The sequence below is a fragment of the Chenopodium album genome, chromosome 9 (genome assembly GCF_948465745.1).
Source record: "Chenopodium album chromosome 9, dcCheAlbu1.1, whole genome shotgun sequence".
Taxonomy (NCBI): Eukaryota; Viridiplantae; Streptophyta; class Magnoliopsida; order Caryophyllales; family Amaranthaceae; genus Chenopodium; species Chenopodium album.
In genome coordinates, this window is record NC_137842.1 from 47,237,249 (window position 1) to 47,260,909 (window position 23,661).

Here is a 23,661-nt window from a genome sequence, read left to right on the forward strand (position 1 = left end):
TAGACTCGAAAACTACGTAAAAAGGCTCTAAACACATGTATTATACACGACTTATCAAACTCCCCCAAGCTAGACCAATTGTCACGGTCCAAGAGTTTGGACCCAGAAATGCGCGGCGTGCTCTAGCTTTTTGGTGGCAAGAACACTAGCCTTGGGCGGAAGAGGGGCTTGTGAGCACAAAGCAACACAAGCGGACAATTAAATTGAAGGAGAACTCACGTCTATTTGGGCGATGAAGTGAGGGTGGTCGGGGCTTGTGACGACCGATACTTCAAGGCTGGCATAAGCGGGTCCGAACCACGAGTTCTTAAGGCATCAAGTTGGTTTGGAGAGGAGCTAATATGCAAGTAAGAGACAATATCTATAAAGGTCTAACAAAAAACAAGCATAAAATCAAGGAAACACTTGGTAGAAGGCTTAAGATTTCATCAATCATTCACCCTTTAAAGAGCTTTTAATTGATTACAAGGAGAATCCCTAGTGAACACTAAACTGACAGTAACACAATAATGGGACCTCAAGCTAAGAAAGCATAAACTAAACGCTAAGAAAGCATCTAAAGGGAATCTAATACATCAAAAGGAGTTAGATTCTAACATTCTCTCCCACTTAAGCTGTTGACGACCTCGTCGACTTACAAGAAATACAAACAAAACTAGAAAATCCTAAACTAGCTTGAGTCTCTGACGTGCTGTTGATACGGTTGACTAGTAGAATCTTTGTTGACTCTGGTGCTTGTCTCTGGGCTCGTCGCTCTTTGCTTCGAACCAGGTGTCTGATTTTGAGTTTGATGGGTGTGCATCTAGGATGTTACCGGCTCTCTGGGTTTCATCTTCCGCCTCTGGGTGTCTCTAGTGAGAGCTTTGTTTCTTTGATGTCGCCTCCCTCTTAGGCTCCATCACTCGCATTGCTGATAGGTACCAGAATTCAGGTTCTGGGGCAATCATTTGCATGGAGTACATCCTGTAGTGTGGGCTATTGTCTCTGCTGGTCTCTTTCTCCTTTAGAATCTCCTACACGAATATAGATGACAATCTCTTTTGGATCTTGTCAAGCTCTTCTTTATGCTCACACTCCCACCATTTGTGTGAGCCTCGATAAAGAATGCAGTTTGGCGGCTTGGTATTTGTCGAGGACGTGCTGGCCTTAGAGTTTTCGAAGTTGTGGGAGGCGGTTGATGTAGATCTCTGCACATCACCTCCTCCACTTCTTCTCTAATAAGTATTAATGATGTTAGACGATACTCGAGAGCTGTTCTCTGCGCCCTTTGGAGAGCTTGGAATCGGGCTATTGCCGGCTTTTCTCGACTGAGTAGTCGATTAATCTCTCGACAGCACATATTGTAGCAGCGAGGGTATCAATCTTCTGCCTTAAAACTTCTCGCTGCGCCCATTCCTTTAACCCATTGACAAAGTTGAACACCCGATCTTTCTCGTTCACGTTGTGATGTCCAACATTATCGCCGAGTATTCTTTCACATAGTCGCAAATGGAACCCTTCTGGCGGCACTCTATCAACTTCATCCGAGCAACAAATTATGTGTCGTCGGGGTAGAATTGTTCCTAGAGTTCCTCTTTGAACTCCGCCCATGTATCAATTTTGATTCTTCCTGCTTCGATGTCTGCATGCTTGGTGCTCCACCAAAGCTTAGCATCTTCGGACAAGTACATTATGGAAGTATCCACCTTCTGATCGTCACTCAATTGACATACTCGGAAGTATTGTTCCATGTCAATGAGGAAGTTATCTACTCCTTTGGCATCTCTAGCGCCACTGTAGTCACGAGGTTTGGGCGCCTTGATCTTCGCCGCACTAACCCCAAGTGCGTCTCTGCCCACAACGCAGATTAAGGTAGCACAACTCTCAAGTACTTCATCGGCTTGTCCATGAACAAATTGCAATTGTTCACGGAGAGCATCTCTATCTTCCATCAATCTCATGATCTGCTCGACTTGCTCGCGCATAATGACTTGCAGCTGGGACCATTCGTCCGCTTTCTTCTAAAGCAAATCGAATATTTCCTCTATGAATTACATCTTCGTGTAGCCCTCCTTGGTGCCTACACGGGTTGCTTGCGACAAGGTTTGGGCCTCGGCTCTGATACTAACTGTCACGGTCCGGGAGTACGACACGCTCTAGCCTTTTGGTGGCAAGAACACTAGCCTTTCGAAGAGGGTCTTGTAAGAACAAAGCAACACAAGCGAGCAATTAAATCAAAGGAGCACTCACGTCTATTTGGGAGACGGAGTTCGGGTGGTCGGGGCTTGCTACGGCCGATACTTCTACGCGGGCACAAGCGGGTTTGAACCACGAGTTCTTAATGCATCAAGTTGGTTTGGAAGGGAGATATTATGCAAGTAAGACACAATATCTATAAAGGTCTAACATCAAACAAGCATAAAAGCAAGGCAACACTTGGTAGAAGGTTTATGATTTAATTAATCATTCACCCTCTAAAGAGATTTAAATTGATTACAAGGAGAATCCCTAGTGAACACTGAACTGACAATAACACAATAATGGGACCTCAAGCAAAGAAAACATAAACTATACTCTAAGAAAGAATCTAAAGGAAATCTAATACATCAAAAGGAGTTGGATTCTAATACCAATGCTTGTCCTCAAGCATTGAACCATGAAACACAAGAAGAGTGAGACAGCCCGTCAAGCAAGAATATATTTGCTAATGAATAAAAACCAAGTGAAAAACAAGAAATGCAAGTCATTGATTATAAAACCACCACAAACGTCATGCACTCGAAATTGACAACTAATCTTTCCACACATCTCCCCCAACCAACTCAGTCATATATGAATAGCATATAACTTTAGTTGTGCAAAAAAACAAACAAGCCACTCATGTGTTTACAAGGGTTAGAATTAGATATCACTCATCCTAATTGTAATTATATATACGCATCGACTTCATGCAATTGTCCTCTTTAGATTTGCTTATAGATTTTTTCCACTTGTAAAAAGATGATGCAAATACGAAAGTCATGAGATCCTAAATAAGGGTAGGCTTTGTTATATATGGGGTTAGACGACGTCATTTGGGAATGTGGTGCTCAAAAATAACAAAAATCCTAATCCCACTACATAGCCAAATGTCGGGTTCAAACCAACCTTATTTCCTCCGCACAACTTACAAACACGCCCTTATTCTCACTTTTTTCACAAGACAACATAGATGTTTGTGACAAATATTGCCCTTTCTTTCTTCTTCATGGATTTCCAACTCGAATTCTCATGAAATTTTCACATTTTTCTCATTTTCTCATCTTCTTTTCTCTCGTTTTTTCAACTTTTTATTTTTCTTTTTGAAACTTAGAGCATCAAAAAACTTATTTTTTTCTGAATTGTTTATTTTTTCTACTTTTTTTATTTTATTTTCCAAATAGAACACAACTTACTAGGGCATGAATAATACATTGATTCTCCATCAAATAAACCTACAAAAGGCTCTAAGGCATAAAATATAAGGCGTCAATGAAGGGGAATCGTGGCTCAAATTGGTTCATCCTAAGAGTTAATGTATAATAAAAAAGAAAAAAGAATAATCATCATGCATTTAAGAAGTTTTGGCTAAAATTATCAAATAGGAACTTCCATCATTCTTCTACATTGCATCATAAGTCTCAAATAATCTCAAAGAAAATCCAAGAATCAAATTACAGGAAGGAAAATCTATAACACATGAAAAGAATGACTGAAATAAGATGTACCAGCAAGAACAAGCAAGGGAAAGAAAAAACTAGGCCCTACTGGCTAGAGGAGGGATCATATCTAGGGGCAAAGATGGGACTGCCCTCAAAATAATGTCGCATCATATCCCCAAGCCACTAAAAAAACAAAAACAAGAAAAAAGAAAATAAATGGAAAATAAAACAAAAAAGGGAATGGGTTGCCTCCCATTTAGCGCTTGTTTAAGGTCTTTAGCTCGACCCCTCTTTAGTAGCTCAACATGGGTCACCACACAGAGAAGATACTCCGTGGTATTACTCATTACTATATCCACCTCGAAACGACTCATTCAAATTAGATTTTATGTGCTTTGTATCAGAGCTTACTTTGATGTAGCTAAACCCGTCATGTGGTGGAATATTTTCCTTTTTGCTCACAAGATTTCTATTAGAGACACACTTATCAACCAAAGGGTTAGTAGCATCAATTCTCAAAAAAGAACCACCATTAAAAGTAAAATTATGGTCATTAAAAAGCTTAAACACAACTTGTTTACCCATAGCTCTTATATATATTGTCACTTGTCCTTTAGGAATATCTATTAGAGCTTGACTTGTAGCAAGAAAAGGACGACCAAAGATAACTGGGATCTTAAGGTCTTCTTTCATATCCACTACAACAAAGTCAATAGGAAAGACAAGTTCACCAATCCCAACTAATACATCTTCAACTACACCCTTAGGGAGTGTAACAGTTCTATCAGCCATCTGAAGAGATATAGTAGAGGGTTTAAGTTTTTTTAAACCTAATTTTTCATACAAAGAATAAGGCATTAAATTAACACTAGCATCTAAATCACACAAGACCCTATCACAATATGTTTCATTTATCATGCAAGGGATAGTAAAAATACCAGCAGGATCATGCAATTTAGGTGGTGTAGGCATCGCTCGAAGTGCGCCTACGTTAAAAGCATGTGGTGAATATGCTTGGCACTCATAGGAAGTGGGAATTGACATTACGATTAGGGACAAATAAAGTAGGGAGCCGCCAACAAGTTTTTAAGGAACTTGTAAACCGTTCACGGATCATAAAAAGGCAACCACGATAAGGGACAACGATAGGAAACAACGATTGACCCGTGAAGGTTACACCCCATTCATAATCCATGAGATTACTAACTCCATATGGTTCGGAACCACGAAAGGAGGATCGGGGATGATGGTACGAAGTGAGTCATGGAGTCACATTCGCCCGTATTGGCCTCTACTCGATTCTTATAGTGAAAAGCATTCTTGTGATCTCAAAGGCATACAAACAATAATTCAATTCGCTCGAAACTATTATTTAACTAAATTGGTTTAATATTAATGCACACATAATTCTAAAATATTGTGATCACTTCAATTAATAATAAGATTAAAAAGATCCTAAACCGGTTGTCCAAATTATCTTATTAGGCGTGATTTTCAATTACATATTCCCTTTAAACATGCAATACGGTGATCAATAATAGAATAACATTAATATTAAAAACCAATTTAATCACAATTCCAACAACATAAAATCGTTAGAAAAATAATAGAAATAAAAGGAGCATGATCCTTACTTCGATTCTGTTTGTTTGCAACTTTCACGCCTTGGCTTAAGGACAGAACCTCGAGTAAAATATGGACTCCTTTGAGTGATTGAAGAAGGAATTTTGAAGTAGAAAAGGGGTAGGCTAGTGTTTAGGCTAAAGCATAGAAGAGAAAAAATAAAATAAGAGAATTCCTCGGTGCCCCGTTCATCAGAAATGAGGGGGGTATTTATAGGGAAAATGTGCTGAGGAAGCACACGGAACCCTAAAATGATAAAAACCCTAAAAAAGTATCCCGTGACACGGTCAAACTGTACCGTGACACGGGAAGCCCCACCGTCAGACGGTACACATTCCCGTGACACGGTACACTTTTTGCGTGACGCGGGAAATTTTCAGAAAATGGGATAGAAAACGCGTCAAGGGTTTACGCGGAAAAGACACGGAACGTCCCGTGTCACGGCAGACCTCCCGTGTCACGGGAAATCCCACCGTCAGACGGGAAGGATTCCCGTGACACGGTAGGTACCTGCCGTGGCGCGGGAAATTCCAGCCCGTTTTTCCGTCTAAATACATTTTTAACCCTAATTTCCTTCGGCATTTTAAGTGCCGATTGATAATTTCGGGCCTTTTTTGACTTTTTATTATTCGGGCTAAAATAAGAAAATAATTAAATAAAAATAAATAAAGGGTTTGGGCCAAAAACAAATAATAAAACAATAAAATAAAAAAGCTTTGGGCTAGAATTAATTAATAAGTTTAGGCTGAAATTAAAACTATGCTTTTACCAAACATCAAGACTAATCCATGGACTGTTCAAAAATATGAATTTAATAAAATACGATTTTTTAAGCACTCTCGGGATTGAATACTGAACCCGACCAATAGTGGCGGTGAAAGGTTGTTCATCATCGGGTTTGGTTTTGGGGAGACATTTTTAGGTGTCTACAGGTGGTAAGCTCTCATGTAAAATATTAGAGCCTTTCTTCTTTGCTACCACACTTTCTAATTCCTTAAATTTATGATTATGATCTAAAATTCCTTTCACAAAATTTGCAAATTGAGGCATTTGAATCAAAAGATCGGAAAAAGGGATGGTTGAATATACCTTCTTAAGAGTCACATAATACTTCCCAAAATGATTATCGAGCACATATTTTGATAACCTTTGCGGGAATGGCATCGGTTCCTCATAGGCTTGTGGGGAAACATATTTGGGATCTTCATTTACAGGCATTTCTGTTTTTGACTCCAGATTGCACACTTTCTCCACTGGGGTATTCAATTCATCTCTCTTCATGAAAATTGCATTGCATTGTTTTGTTTGGACTTTTAATTGATCTTGAAGAGTTTTTTGATGACTTACTTGTTGTGAAAGTTTACAAAAAAAAGAGGTTCTATCCTCATATTTTGAGCAACAAGCAATTGAATGAAGTTTTCAAAATATTCAATTTTCTTTGCTTGTAAATCAGATTGCTTTGATATAAGCTCTTGTTGTTGAAGGGAGGTAGCAAAAGTCTCCATAATGGATTCAAGATTTTAATATTGAGGTGGTGATTGGTATATGGATTGATGATTGATAGGTGCCCTTGCTTGAAAAACGGGTGGTGGTGGAGGATTCACCTGAGCCTGATTGTTCATGTACGAGAAACCTTGATGATTTCTCCACCCTTCATCAAATGGCCTTGTGGAGGTTGTGGTATAAAACGCATTAGCTTGCTCAATTGTAATTCCATCATAATTAGGTTGACACTCCCGCGCAGTATGGCCCTGCGTTCCACACTTCTGACAAGTTTCCATCAACGATCGAGAAGGCCCGGCTTGGAATTGATCAAATTTATGAGTTAATGCCTACACAGAACTTGTCAGAAGAGTTAGAGAATCAACATCGTATTTACCTCCTTTGTTAGTAGCACTTCGTCCTCGTGGATGGTAATTATTATTAGATGTCATCTTCTCAATCAAATTCTTAGCATCGGTTGGGTTCTTAGTCATGATGGAACCTCCATACACAGCATCAATGTATATGCAAAAATAATGGGTTAAACCATTATAGAACGTTTGGATCAACATCCACTCTAGAATACCATGATGAGGGCATTGTCTCTGTAATCGCGTAAACCTTCTCCATGCCTCATATAGGGATTCGTTATTAGATTGATGGAAGGTAGATAGCTTGTTCCTTAATTTTGCACTTTTCTCTTGCCCCAAGAATTTGACTAGGAAGGCCTTGACAAGCTTGTCCCACGTATCAAAGGAACCAATACCTTCATCTCGTAACCACTCCCTTGCTTTATCGCGTAGTGAAAAAGGGAAGAGGTGTAGTCTAATAGCATCATAAGTGACACCATTGAGCTTCATAGTGTCACACTTCTCCAAGAAACTACCAAAGTGAGTCACAGCGCAATCGTTCGGTTATCCCGCAAAAGAATCATTGGAGGTGAGCTCTATGAATCGGTGTTTCAACTCAAAACTCTTAGCGGTGATAGATGGTCTAACAATACTAGAGAGGAATCCGGTTGTTGTATCAGGAATACCATACTCTAAAAGAGATTTTGTTCCTGGGTCAACCATGTTTCTTGTACTTTGATTTCTCCTTCTTCTACCTCTTCGTCTTCTTATAGTAGCTTCGATCTGAGAATCAAAAGGTGTTAAATCATCTAAACCTCAACTTCGAGTTTGCATGCAATAAAGAAACTAAAACGGGAGATCAAAGACACATGGAACAATAGCCGAAGCAACAAAATATATGCTTAGTAAATACAAATCACAAATAACTAGAATAAAACCGTTATTCCCCGGCAACGGCGCCAAAATTTAGTAGGCATGTCATGTACCTAACAAAAATAAACCTAACAAGACCACTACTATGTAGACGAGCAAGTAAGGGTCGGATCCCAAGAGACTATGGTTCAACTACTTATATAGACTCAAGTAACTACTAAGCAAGTGACCACATCAAATAAATGAAAATTAATAACTAATTACCAAGAAAGAGCGATTAAACTAAATAATATAATAGACAAAATACTAAAAACATCCAAGATCAAGCATCACCACAAATACAATTAATGCAATAGTTGTTCTACCCCTAATATATAATTTAATTGATTAATGAGGAAAAGTAATCCCTAAATAGTACAAATGGTCTCTCCCGAGTTATCAATGGCTTCTCTAATCACAATCAAGCCTACTTTCGTGGAATCATGTAAATTAAAGACCTTAAGCACATTACTCTAACTTCCTAATCATCCATTCAACTACTCTCGTGATGAACTTCTAACCCTTAATTGGTTTATTCATATCCGTTAAAACCCAACTCCTATTACGATTAAAATAATGGATTAATAACAATACCAATTATCCCTAATCTAGTATTGGCATGAGCATAATCAATGAAGCATATCAATTACAATTATCATTAGTGAATTTAAAGAATTAAATCATGCATCAATCATATTCGAGTTTCGCTAGATCTTGGAATAAGGAAACTACTCACACATATTAATGAAAACAATAACAAGAATTAAAGAAAACATAGTTAATAATAAAAGGAATTAAAGAGAATAAGAAAATACCAATTCTTGAATTATGAGAGATAAATGAAGAAACTTGAGTGCTATGTCTTGAATTACTATAAAAATAAAGTCTAGAGATAAAACTAGAGTTCTAAGATGATAGATAATGAAAATATAATGCTAAAGAGTATTTGTAAGAAGGCTAAAATTAAAGATAGGATTAATTAAGGAAAGAAATCAGATTAAAACCGACTAAATTCGTCCAGGCATGGGCATGTCAAATTCTGACATGGGCGTGCCTCACTGGAATGGCACTCACAACAGCTGCGACACTCGTAAAGACACGGGCGTGTCTAATATTGGCATGGGCGTGTCTTGCTACGTCAAATTCACTCGATGAGGCATGGGCATGCCCGCATTGAACATGGCCATGCTTCCCTTAGCACATAGCAGCTAGCTCGAATTGAAACACTCGACTCCACATGGGCTTGCCTTAAATGAACATGGGCGTGTCTTGGATGAAACTTTAACTTCCAAATTTTACCTTCTCAAAATATATTGACATGCCCATGTCTCTGAGCGACATGGGGGTGTATGGCTGGAGATTACCCTCAAATGAATTCAACTTCAAACTTTGGCTTTCTTGGTGAATTGCAAGCTATGATTAGGATCCAAATCTTCGTAAAACCTCTAAAAATCTATGTTTAATCCTGAAATACATAAAAAAAAAAAACAACGAATCTACCCATAAAGCATCATATGATCACAACTAAACCAAATCAAGCCAAAATAAGCCATGAACAACTAATCTAGACTCAAAAACAACCTAAAAAGACTCTAAACACATGTATTATACACGACTTATCAACCCATTGTAAGAAAAACAGACAGGGAAGAAAAATATTTTCTGAGCAAGCAAAGACTTTTTAAAGGATTCAACTAGTTCATAGTATGACTATGACTACAATGAAACCTTTACATTAAGTCACGTTGCAAAGGTCTATTAAACATTTTTTAGTGATTAGTACCTTATGAAACTTGGTAGATGGATTTCAAAACACTTTCTTGAAATTGTTCATGAAAGAAGATTTGTATATGATTTTGAAAATCTAATAATCCTAAGGATGAATAAAAGATCCTTTAATGGATTTAAGTTAGCATCATGGAGTTGATTGATGTTCTTAATTTTTTAAGTTAATAAAAATGGTTGTATGTTCTCATAAAATGAAGAAATTATGTACACAAGATGTTTAGTGGGAGCTATAAAGTCTTCTTGATTTAGCATAAAGAGCAATTATTTATTTCTTGAAGAGTCAAGTAATGGCTAATGCATTTTGTATGAAAAACCTTGAAGAGGACGATGAGTAAATTTGGGATTCAAGATCAATAGAGATAAGTCTCAAAGGGTGTTTGAGCATGGTTAAGAAGCTTATAATGATAAGATTCTTATAAGGTTTAACATTCTATTGAAAAAAATTTCAATCCCGTGTAACATGGCATAAAGCTTAACAAGATTCAATGCTTTAAGAAAGGTTGATGAAATAAGGTTTTGAGTGATGCTCCTTATGCAGTTTGCAAAGGGTACATCATACGCCATGAACTATACTCGTCTATTTGATTCACGTGTTTTAAGAACAAATGATGATAGATTTCAATCGAAATCTAATGTAACGTTGGAATATAAATTAGAAATTCCTAAGTTCATTCCTTTTTAAAGAACGAAGGAAGACTCTAAGTGTATGGAGATGAATATTATTATAAAATTTAGAAGTTGCAAAATTCATGTTCATGAGAATGTGTCATGAATTTTACTTATTAAACCCCTTCCATGATCAAGGTATGAGAGTCATTAGGTTCTTTGATTGAAGAAAGTGTTAGTTGAAACGGACACTACAAGAGGGGGGGTGAATTGTAGTTATGTTCCTAGTGACTACTTTTGCAAATTTAAATCATAATGTAAAAGGAACTTGACAGTGCACACACAATTTTATGAGGAAACCTTCCAGGGCCCAACTGGAAGTAAAACCTCGACCCTTCTAAGGGATTTCAACACACAACCAATCCACTATAATAGGGAAATAATAAAATTACAAACCTATTATAATTCAGACCTTTATAAACAAGTTCCTACTAGAACTTGTAGCACAGTAAGACTTAATCCTACCCAATTCAAATCCCCTGACTTGAACTCACTCGTACTCTCACAGTACAAATACAACCTTTTATCACAAAGTTGTTTCTCCTGTATGCAATTATAAATTTCATACACTCACACCCAACAGCCCAATCAATTACAGAAATGTAGTATCTAGAATATGTTAGGCAAGCTATGCATAAAACCCGAAACTAATATGACAAGATAAAGCTTGACAAACTTACACTTTGATAAAGCTCACAAGATTTTCTTCACGCATAAACTTACAAAAACCTAAAGCAATTCCGTCTCTACTATTTATACAAGTGTAACTCGTATAGCAAGTAGGTTTTCTAAAGAAAAAGATGTTAACTTTCCTTATCTCAAAATATGATTTTGGTAAATCTTTTTATCGAAGAAAAATCCTTTCCGAAAAACACAAGAAGATATAGTTACAAGAATAATATCTTTTTTACTGATTTTTGGAAAATAAATTAAAACAAAATCTTTTTCCAAAATCTATATTTTTATATTTTTTCGATTTTATCTTTTTGCCAAATTATCTTGTCACGTCTCTAATAAATTTTAATGCATATCTTATTAACATATTTAACAATAAATCTAGAAGATAAAATCATAACGAAATTAATATTTCAATGTCGCGCCTCTGTAATCCTGAATAACTTGGGCTTCACACAGGCCAGGAACAAGTTCCTGCTGTCACTTGATCTCCAGTTCTCAACTGGAACTTCGCAGCCTAAGTTCCTTGTGGAACTTACTGTCTTCAGCTTACAACCTTCAAGTTCCTGTTAGGGAACATTCCTGTTAAGGAGTTTAGTTCTTGTTAGAGAACTCTTCTTCTATTGATTAACTTTTTAACTAAGGTTTCTTCTAGTCTTCATAATACAAGATGCTCTTCCACCACCAAGGTCAACTTCTCCTGTACTAAACACTTGTAAACCTTTAGTTGAGTTTGCTGTAGTTTAAGTTCATCATCATCAAAACCTATAAGCTTCAACAGAAAGTTATGTAATTTAAGTTGTATGTGTTTTGAGAAAACATATCACATAAGTAATATATTAACTTGCATAATTATGTTTATCAATTGAAACAAAGTTTCAATCTTATTTAATTATGGTTTTGATGTTAAATAAAATTTCCTAAAATAATTATGGACTGATGGGCTCATTAGGTTGATGACCTGGTGAATGAAAGCCCACAGGTGAACAAAATCCTTATATTATTTAAGTTCCTACTTCGAAATCATTAAAGTGGACATAAATTATTTCAATGAATGGATTAGCATGTAATATTGATTTGATAGCGCAATTTCATGGGCTATAGGAGCGTAGTGAAGGTTGGTCAATCACATGGATATGCATGAATGATGCATGATCGAACTATAGGCCTACTTTGAAGTTTAAGTATAGAGCTTCCGGATATATTAGTATATTCTTTTGACATGAGTGGAACACTGGTTCCATCCAATAAATGATTTGACTATGGTACATTCAAACGTCTTCCCGTAACTGGAGATTGTAAAGGATGTTTCCTAGTTATTTCAGGAGTTGAGTGGGAGCTTTGGTTGCCACAAGATTAGATTGAGTCTCCCTGTTTAATTAGGAATGTGTCTTGGCCTCTTTAAGAGGGAGAATTCACAAAATGCATGGTCGTGCTCAATCGGATTGCATAGTAATCATTTGTTTTTTAATTCTAACTCAGATTTCAAGAAAATATTTATAGATTGATATGATCACGACATGAGATGCAATCATATTATCAAATCAACACACATTAACTTAAAGAATTTGAATATTGCGCACTTGTCTTAGACAAGTGGGAGATTGAAGGAATTATGTCTTCGATAAGTGCAATTATTAGATATATCAAGGATCACTATTATAGAGATCATAAGTTCACTCTTTTGGGTCATCATTGTCTGTTGCTAGATTATGATTAATGATCTTTGGGCTAGTCAAATAGTCCAACACCCACTATAATGGATCATGTGATGTCACACAACAAGGGTGTTTGGTTAAACAAGTAAGAGGTCCATTAATGGGCCTCATGAGGATATGACAGATCATGAATGGAGTTTGGCTAGAGTAGTTAGATTAGAGTTAGGTATTTGGGTTTGACATGGACTCTTATTTAGAGATATGATCTATAAATAAGATCCATGCCTAGGGTTGCATTAATTCACAATTAACTTATAGTAAATTGTGAAAAAAGGCAACCAATGCCAAAAACCCTAAGCTCTTTCTCTCTCTCGATCTCATTCTCACGAACGCCCACCCCTCTCACCCCTCCGTACGGCCGGCCACCCTAGGTGGTGCGTGGTGTTCGTGGTGGTGGTTCTTGGTTGGTTCGTTCCTCACTCTCCTCTCCGTGGAAGGTTGATTAAAAAGTTCAATCATGACTAACTATCATTAGTGGAGGTTTAATATGTGCCTGTGGACCAAGTAGAAGAATTGCGTTTGAGGTTCTTTATCTCCCATTGTTCTTGCTCGATCGTACGTGGAATAACGCTTCAAAGGTAAAATTACTTGTTCTTTATGTATTATGCAATGATTGGTTATTAGATGCTTATGAATATGATTTATGAAATTCCGCTTAGAGTATCTAAAGTCCTACAGGCTTCTCACTAGAAGCTCACTCGGCTTAACACTAGAAGTTCACACTTTGCAATCTCTCAATTACAATTACGAGAATTCTCACGAACTCTCGCACCCCAATACATAAATCACTCAAAACCCTTTTTCCCATTATAAGATCTCAAAGAATAATCTAAATACATATAAAGATAAAACTAATATGTTGGAAACTCAAGCTCTATCTCGAACTTGACTAGACGAATTGAAACCTAACCCTGATAGGAGCTTTGACCAGAAAGAATGACTTATCTTGAAAAAAATATAGGTTTTATCAAAAGATAAGTTTAAAATAAAGATAAATTCTAAAATTAAGTATTTCAAAAATATATATTTTTGTTAAGTATAAATTTTGTCAATAATAATAAGATATTATTAACATAAAATCAGATACTATTTAAACTTATCCTTTTAAAAAAACACTTTCTAAACAATCTTATCTTTTTCCAAAAAGGATTTATTATAAACTAAATATCTTTATTCGGCAAAACCAAATCCCTATTAGATATTCACGTATTAAATAAAGATATATATCATTAAAACCAACTTTTAAAGACGTGCATACTTAAGTTTCTATTAGGTTCGGAACTTTGATAGTCTTTGAGTTCCTAATAGGTAGTAACTCTGTAATCCCCCGTATTTTTTTTAAATATTTTATCAATGAAATTTTATTTTATTTATAATATTTATTTGTATTTTTGTCCTAAGTTTAATTTCAAAAGTTTCAAATTATTAATTTGGGTCGAAAATTATTTAGTACAAATTATTATATGTACCTTCATTTTCTAATTTATACCTATACAAAGATAGTCCATTTTATTCCTTGATTAGCCCATAAAATTTTTAAGGCCCAACCTTCCTACTTACCCTACAATATTCTCTCCTATAAATACCCCATTAATCCCCAAAATTTTCCCCACACAAAAAGGTTAGTAAATTCTCTTCTCTTTATTTTTCTTTATTTTTTTCCTTTATTTTTTTCTTTTTTATTTATTTTTTTTTCCTTTCTTCTCTTTTCCTCCTCTTACGTGAGAAAATCACACTGCTACTGCTATGCTTTCCATGAGCTATTGCCGGCGCGCCACCCCTGCTGGCCGCCATTTCCTGCTCACTAATGACCCACCCAGCCCAGCCACCACCCTATCTCTTCTCTCTCTCTTGTTTTACTTATTTAATGTTTATGAAATTATTATGGGTTTGATTTAATTGTTTGAAATTAACTGAATTAGTTTGAAAAATTATATTGTGATGATTTTAAGTTATAATTTCAAATTATAATTGTGTTATAATTTTTCAGATTTTGTGATTATAAAACCTAAGGTTTTAATTTATTGAAATTAAGATTTTAGGGTTCTAATGATCAATTAATTAGGGGCTTTTGTTCCTATTGAATTTCTAATCAATAATATAGCATAAAAATATGTTTTAAGGGAAGTTTTAATGAGTTTTAATAAAATTTATATTGTTGTTAATTTGGTTGTTTGGGTATTGATTGATATTTTGTTGTTTGGATTAGGAAAGGAATTCATAGAAGGTGATTTTTGGTTGGTACAGTGGTTTACCAATTTATTTAATTAAGGTACGTACAAGGATTCGAAAACCTTAACTTTAGGAGCATGTTTAAGGACTTGAAAAACTTAGAATCATGTTACAAACTTGTGGAATGGTTGAAATTGTATGGTAGTAATTGTGATTAATGTTTGAAGTGACGGTTGGTTTTGATTCAAGTATGAGGATTGTGTATTAATTTAATTTGTAAGTATTATTTATGCATTAATCTGCAAGATAAACTTAGAGGCAAAGATACATGAATATGTGGAATGAATTATTTCACTACTCATTCATGATTATTGAGATAGAATAAGTAAAGGAAGAATTTAAGTCCTATAAGACGAGGTTAAGGTTTTGGGGTGCTTTATGCACACAACGTGAGGTAGTTAAAGGAATCAATAATAAACATTACTTGTCACTAATAAATCAAGAATTGAATTGGAAATTTGGTTTTCTTGATTGAATTGATATTGGATTGATTGTATTGTTTTACATATGAGTCATCACCAAGTCTAAACCCGTAAATCACATAAAAAGAAAGATGGATGAGCAATAAAACTCTAGATTGGTGCACATCTAGAGTATTGACAATCAGGAGTTGGGGTACATGGGGTATTAGCCGTGCACTTTTCTAGAGGTTGTCTGATCTACGAGTCTCTTATTTCAAATACTTTTCAAATACTAGGAGTTAGATGAGATCTCATACTATACGATCACGGAGTCACGCCCGTGGTTATTGGGTGTTTTATTGATTTTTTCAAAAGGAGGCATGGGGTTTTTTTCTTTTATTAATGTTCCAAATGGAGCATGGGATGGACAACCTTGTCTATTGCTTAATCCAATGAATAAAATGAAAGGAGTTAAATACTATTAACTAGTGAAGTTTTAGTAAAATGACAGTTGAGTCGTGTGTTTATTCTATAATTTGATGATTTGTGATGATTGATTATTAGTAGCATGCTGGGGATTTATTATTATGTTTCTTAGCTTGTATGTACTCAGCTTTGCTGATTGCGTGCTTTGTGTGTCTTTCTTTGGTCATGGCCTTTTCCTTTCAATGACCTTGTGACGATCCAATTTTTATACTTGTAATATTGGGGAGCAGATTAACCACAGGTTCTTACACATGCAGCATTCGCATCAAGGTTGTGGGGTTTTGAGTGGAGTGTTGGTTACTTTACATAATTTAATTTGCCACTTACCTTCCTTTGAATTTATTTAAACTTGTTTTCATTTTATACTACTTCTATTAGTTTGGATTTTGAATAAGGGCCTTAACAATTCCAAGTTGTAAGACTTAATTTGGTTTTGCTTATTGGTTTTGAAACTTATTTGTAACGGAATTAGTTTATCCGCGGCTAATTTCTGATATAGACTTAACGTATGAACACGTGGAGTTAGCACATCAGTAATTCTCTTGGATTTTGTTCATGGTATTTACAAGTTTAAAGAGAGAATTATTAGGGTGTTACAAACTCGATCTAATTTCATTAACTGTCTAGAGTTCACCTTGGTTCCATAGACTTGTCCCGGACTGGATTTCATGTACAACATACTTATATGAATCCTAGATCAATATACTTTTTTTCTCTGTCTTTATGTTGTTGTTTCTCTGAAAGATTTGTTCTAGAATCTGGTAGTCTTGATGTATTCAGTATCTTAGGGCAATGTTCCACTTCTAGAGCTGTAGGCCAAGTTTCTAACAGAACTTGCCATCACTCTTCTTTGTTCCTTGCTGGAACTCGCAGACCAAGTTCATCTAAAACTTGTTGTCATCTTCGCAGACCAAGCTTCACTAAGCTGGTTGTCTTTTTTCACAGCCCAAGCTTCCCTTTTCAACTTATTGCCATGCTTCTTTTAGGAAGCTTATTGTGTGTACCTTTTAAGAAACGCATTGTTATGGAACATGCTTCGTCTCTCGTGGGAAAGCATACATACCAAAAATCCCTTCTACATCTTGTTGGAGAATACCTTCACGTTCCTTCGTGATTTGGTTCTCGTGGAAGAACCTACTTTAGGTTCGTTCATTCTCTCCTATTTCTCTTGAAGTCTTCTATGTTCCAAACTTTTTACTTCACCTAAGACCTTCACGTTCCTTCGTGATTTGGTTCTTGTGGAAGAACCTACTTTAGGTTCATTCATTCTCTCTTATTTCTCTTGAAGTCTTCTATGTTCTAACCTATTTACTTCACCTAAGTAAGCTCCTAACTTCACATAAACAATTAAGAGAACATTATTGAAGTTTGTTTGTCGTAAACAAACTTCTAGTGAGAGAATTAATTAGGAAAAAGTGAAAACAATAATCCCACCTTTCGCCCATCTGCTCAAAATAATCCCACCTTTTCGAATTCCTAAAATAATCCCACCTTGTAACCCCATCTTCCCAAAATAAAACTTTTTACCTTCAACATGTAAAACAGATTAGATTTTATTATTATTATTATTATTATTATTATTATTATTATTATTATTATTATTATTATTATTATTATTATTATTATTATTATTATTATTATTATTATTATTATTATTATTATTATTATTATTATTATTATTATTATTATTATTATTATTATTATTATTTTATTTTCCTCTAATCTCTCTTCTCTCACCTCACCCCTTCCATACTTGCATCCATGTCAACCACCATAACCACCTTCACACCACCACCTGACCTCCTCCGAAAATCCTAATTCCAACCTATTCCCATCCCTACTCCCTTTCACCACCACCTTACCTCAACCCAAACAACTTCACTGCACGCAGCCACCATCCCTAACCTTGCAACAACCTACCAGCGGCGTCGCACCACCATCAGCCAAATAGCTCGCCACTAACTCCCACCAGATCGCAAACAACTTGCCACCAACTCCCACCGGCTGGCAAACAGCCCACAAACCCTATGCCTCTTCGCTGTATAACACTTATTACCTCAGATGCCAACATTCACGAAAACCGACAGCGCACTAGTGGCGTTGCGCCACCAATCAGCCAGATAACCTCCAATTTGAACAAAAATAGCGCCGGAAATTGCAACTTAACCCTCAAATCAGCCTAAATCGGGGGTGGAGGTGGTTTTCATGGGTTGGATGGGGAGGATGTTGTTTCACTATCGATCCAAACGTCGACCGACTTCCATTTCTTCCTGTTCAAGTGGGGATTCGGGTTCAGGGTTAGGTTGGGGTTTTAAGTTGTGATGGTGGTGATAGTGGTAAGGGGAGGCAGCAGGGATTGTGATGGAGGTGATGGTAGTGATAAAGGGGTGGCGGAAGCAGGAATTGTGATGGAGGTGATAAAAGGATGACGGCAGGGGGTTGTGATGGTGGTGGTGGTGGCGATGATGGGGGTGGTCGTGGGGCTGGGTGATTTTTTTTATTTTCATTTGTTTTGTTTTTTTTTAATAATTTAAAATTAGGACCAATTAGAAGGTGACAACTGTCAAGTCAACTTCTAAAACAAGTTACTAATTTCATAAACCGGTAAAAGATTCATTTTGAGAAGATGGGGTTACAAGGTGGGATTATTTCTAGAATTCGAAAAGGTGGGATTATTTTGAGAAGATGGGCGAAAGGTGGGATTATTATTTTCAATTTCTCCAATTAATTAAGCTTAAAGCCACGTATTTTTGCATTTTAATATTTATAAAAACAAGAAAGAAAACTAAAACTAATTAAACTAAACTAAACTAAACTAAACTAAACTAGAGCTAACCTAAAAGAAAACTAGAAAAACTTAACTAAATTAAAAGACTCCTACACATACATGACCCATGTATGCATAGGGTACTTTTTTCATGAAGCTAACACATGTAAACTATTTACATAGTTGCCGTCATGGTTCCTATGCCATCATCATGTTCATCTACCGTAAGACATCATTGTTCATATTCCTACTCTGGCTCATCATATATATATATATATATATATATATATATATATATATATATATATATATATATATATATATATATATATATATTGTACAACTTTACAAGCATGTAGATAAATATCATCATTAGTTTATAATCATCAAAACCTAGTTACTCAACAGTATTCACATATTTATTAATCAAAATAGAAAGAACTTCCATAACAATGATAGATTGGTACAAAGATAGTGGGTCACCTTGTCTGATACCTCTTTAGGGAGTAAAACTAAAAGTTGGAATGCCATAAACATGACAGAAGATGAGACTGAACAAATGTAATTCATTAAAACTATAAGCTAGAATGCCATTAACAGGCACTACAAGCAATAAGCTATTTTGCGACAGCCAAAATTTGTCGCAAAAATAGCAAAAACCGTTGCAAAAAGTAGTTACGAAAGTCAACTGTCGCAATTGGTTTGTCGCAGTCAGCGTTGTCGCAAAATTTCATTTTTACGACAGTTTGACTGTCGTAGAGATTTTTTACAACGGTTTGTTTTACTAATATCAGCGACAGTTTTGTATTTTTTTCATTGTAATTAATCTACGACGGAAATAAACCGTCGCAGAGTTTCGATAGAAAAAAGAAAACTGTTGTAAATAAAGGCTTTAGCGACGGCTGACCGTCGCTAAAAGGCGTCGCAAAAAAAAAAAAAAAAAAAAAAACGCCTTTCCCCTGCTCCCCCTTACCCAAGGCTCCCTGCCTCTAACCCCCACCCACTGCAACCTTTCGCACTACCGCCGCGCACCAACTCGCCCTTCCCACCACCACTGACACCCCTTCACCTTTCAAAAAAAAAAAAAGAATATTCAGATCTAGAAATAAACCGAACAAACAAACATCTAACAAAAAAAACCCAACATAATAAACAAAGATAAATGAAAACATCAAACAAGAAATACAAAATATTAATTATTTTTAATCAAAACCCCCCAAAAAATTGAACAAAGTAGATTAAAACAACATAAATTATTGAAAATAGTACAAAAGTTGACCAAAAAAGGCAAAAAAATCATACGAAAAAACCCACAAATTATTCATGAAAAATCAAACAAATGTAAAAGAAATTAAACACATAAAAAATAATAACCATTTAAAGGAAATTCACCCCTAAAAATCAAAGTTAAATTAAAATTAATGGAAATAAAGACAAATAACCAGGATTAAACGATAAAATTCATCAAATAAAACGGAAATCTTTAGACCCAAAAAATCAGAAAAATAAACAAAATCACAATAATTAAAACAAAAAATACAAAAAAAAAAATAACATACCTTTGAAAATTTCCATATCTTTGGGTTTTCATGGTGAAATTCGACCATAAAATCTCCAGATCTAGAATTTTTATGGTCGAATTTGACAAAATGAACTCAAACATCACGAAATTAGACCTCTAAAATCAAACCACCTCGACCAAGAAATACAAGCATGAAGAAAGAGGAGTGAGTAGCACAGATAGTAGGGTGAAAGAAACTAAGAGAAGAGAGGAATAAAGAAACTAAGAAAAGAGGAGAAAGAAATAAGAAACTCTGAATGAGGAGGAGAAGAGATAGAAACCGAGAAAGAGGAACAGAAGAGGAGAGAGAAATAGAGAAACAAGAGAGAAGAGAGAAACGGCGGAAATAGATTAGGGTTTGTGGGCTTGTTGGGTACTCCGTGTTAAATACCTTTACTTTAAAAAAAAAAAAAAAAAAAAAAAAAAAAAAAAAAAAAAAAACTTTGCGACAGTTTACAACTGTCGTAAATATTTTTTTTTTTATAATTATTTTTAATGTCTATTACGACAGTTTTATTGCTAAAAACCGTCGTAAATCAACGACAGTTTTATTGCCAAAAACGTCTTAAATCAACGACAGTTTATAAAAACTGTCGTAATTTAACGACAACCACTAAAACCGTCGTAGAATTAAAAAATTACGACAGTTTTGATAGCTGTCGTAAAAAAACTGTCGTTATTTGCCCGAATTTTAGTAGTGAGGACGGAAGATGAGGTAGAGGGAAAAATTCACACATAGATTCATGAATGAAACTTCACTTACTAAAACTTAACATACGCTTTTTCCAAGTCTAGTTTAAGCATAAACCACCCCTCTTACCTTTCCTAGGTTTCATGTAAGGCAGAAATTTAATTTTATTAGCAATGATGACATTTGTTTTAATGCCCCTCTTGATTAGGGGAGATTTTTAAGGGAAGAATAGCCTTAGGTTTATTTTGAATCAATTTAGTCACAATTTTGTAGACCCTATTACAAAAACTAATAGGTCGAGATTGAGAGATACATGAAAGGTCATTTATATTAGAGATAATGGCAATTAAAGTCTTATTTATGTCACTTGGTATACCCCAGTCTTTGAAAAAGTTTTGAATGAAAGAAAAAAGATCTGATTTAATGATTCCAAAAAAAAAAAACACTTCGTATAAATGAAATTGTGTTACCTGTTAGAAGTCCATCTTTGAAATCACACTCAAGATTTCCTCCTCACAAGGAAGGTGAAAGATGAAAATGTTATCAATATTAGAATTGGTATAAGAAAAATCTTGATTATCAAACGAATTGGTATTAGAAAAATCTAAATCATGCATCAAACGAATAGGTTAATGTTATTTATTGACATGAGTATTGATCTATATGTGTAATATAGCTAAATTTAATTTATCTATAATTCGTTAATTTTGCACAAGTATCTCTGGTTCCCGTCATTCTAACTGTCGTCTCTATGGTCGTGGTAACAAGTTTAGCAAGGTACGCTTTTTAATTCCTTTGTTTTCTCTTAATTTTGCTTGTATCAACTTATTTGTAGTTTAGAAATTTGGATTGAATTTTTTTTAAAAGTTTTTTTTCATTTATTTTTAAAAAATTACTATTTTTGTTTCATTTAATATATTAAAACCATTTGGCATTTTTATTGCTACACATTATGTGAAAAAAAATCAAAAACTTTTGAATACTTTATGGACACAAAGTTTAAGTTGAAGATTTTAGGTAAAATTCAAATGGCATCAACATCCTTATTAAAATGTGTAATGACAAGTGTAATTTTCTAATATCATATATATGTGACAGAAAATTACATGAAAAAATTTAATAAATAACAATTTACATAAAATTATGTAATAATTAACAAACTACATAAAATTTAGTATATATAGTTACGTGCAATACAAAATGAAATACTACCTCCGATTCATATTACTCGCAACAAAGGGGTATTCTTTATTAGACATAAAATATTCCTTTGTTGCGAGTAATAATAACAGAGGTGGTACATAAAACAACAATTTTCCTTACCTATAAATGGCAAATACTCATCTCTGGAGATTGAAGGTAACTCGTGCAGAATTCGTGAAGACGACGAATTATATTTAGAGGAGCAACATCATCAGTCAAACAGAGCTTTTAAATTAAATAAAAGTCAAATGCATTCAACAAAGCTAATTGAATTTAATGTTAGTAAAAAACATTTAAACAAAGCTTTTTTGAATCAGATGAATGTCAAACACATGCAAACAAAGTTTATATTAATAATCCGGCACAAACAAATAATCCGGCACAAGTGGTGAAGCAAAGAATTTAATTGATATAAGAAAATTTCCTTTTCGCAGCAATTATTTTGTATTGATTGTACATTCGCTACAATATACATGTATTCTTGTAAAACAATTGAGAAAATCGTATCATTTTACAATCGCTATGGTAATCTTATATAAAATCGATGCGAAAAACATAATAATACATATCCACCCTTTTTTTGCACGTTTATAAAACTAGTTGTGGACCCTAGAGCGTTACGCGCGGTTCTTCAAGTTATCGGTATTATCTTTTGGTCCTTGTTTTATCGTTGTTTGTATGTTCATCATATATTTAAGGACGTTTTTCCCTTGAGTAAACATTCTATTCTAAATTCTCATAAAAACTGGTTTATTTAGTAAGAAATACAAAGAATTCGAGGATAAAAAAAATGTATTTATTATTCATATATATGAACCCACGCTTCTTGCAAAAATGTTAAGCTATAAATGACTATTATTGCTAAAATATGCATTTAGATCACCATGGCTTTAGTGATTTGAGAACAATGTTTATATTTTTCTCCGTATAACTTATGATTAATGTATCATTTATATATACTTAGTTGCATTAGTTGCTAGTTAAGCACAAAAAGTCTAACATGATAGAATATGGATGATTACGGAGACAGTATTAAAGCAACTAAGCAATTAATAGTACAGTGTTACCATAAGAAAATATTACAATTAAAGATTGATATGACTATGCATCGATTCAGAACTGTAGTATACACTCTATAGAAAAAAAATTAAAATGAAAAATTGTTTGGATTAAAGTGAGTTTTAAAATAATTGTAACTTAGGGATCAACAGTTTATATAATTAGATTCTAGTACGGATATTAATTTCAATTCTAGTACAAAATTGCTTAGAAATGCTTTTTCCAGTAAAAATTCCCATTTCAGAGGAAAGAATACTCTTCTCATGCATGCTATGTACATACGGTTTCTTTGTGAACAATTGCTACTATTCCTTATTTCATTTTCCTCTTTCATTTCAAAGTAGTTTGTTGGCTTCCCATAAAAAAAAAAATTAATTTGTTTGCTGTC

At 34.7% G+C, this 23,661-nt stretch overlaps 1 protein-coding gene and 1 non-coding gene across 2 annotated transcripts; one reads left to right on the forward strand and one right to left on the reverse strand.

Moving 5' to 3' along the window:
- Positions 1-3,998: 3,998 nt before the first annotated feature.
- Positions 3,999-4,631, reverse strand: LOC145557675 (uncharacterized). The gene has a single exon (XM_081618851.1). It carries the CDS (start codon positions 4,629-4,631, stop codon positions 3,999-4,001), a length of 633 nt encoding a protein of 210 aa, XP_081474977.1.
- Positions 4,632-7,346: 2,715 nt separating this feature from the next.
- On the forward strand, positions 7,347-7,453 carry LOC145560948 (small nucleolar RNA R71). Its single transcript, XR_014093538.1, has one exon. It is a non-coding gene; the product is annotated as a small nucleolar RNA R71 (small nucleolar RNA).
- Positions 7,454-23,661: the final 16,208 nt, after the last annotated feature.

Bases quoted from the DNA above. Each gene is read 5' to 3' on its own strand.
- LOC145557675 (XM_081618851.1), bottom strand. From the start codon at position 4,631: ATGCCTACACCACCTAAATTGCATGATCCTGCTGGTATTTTTACTATC.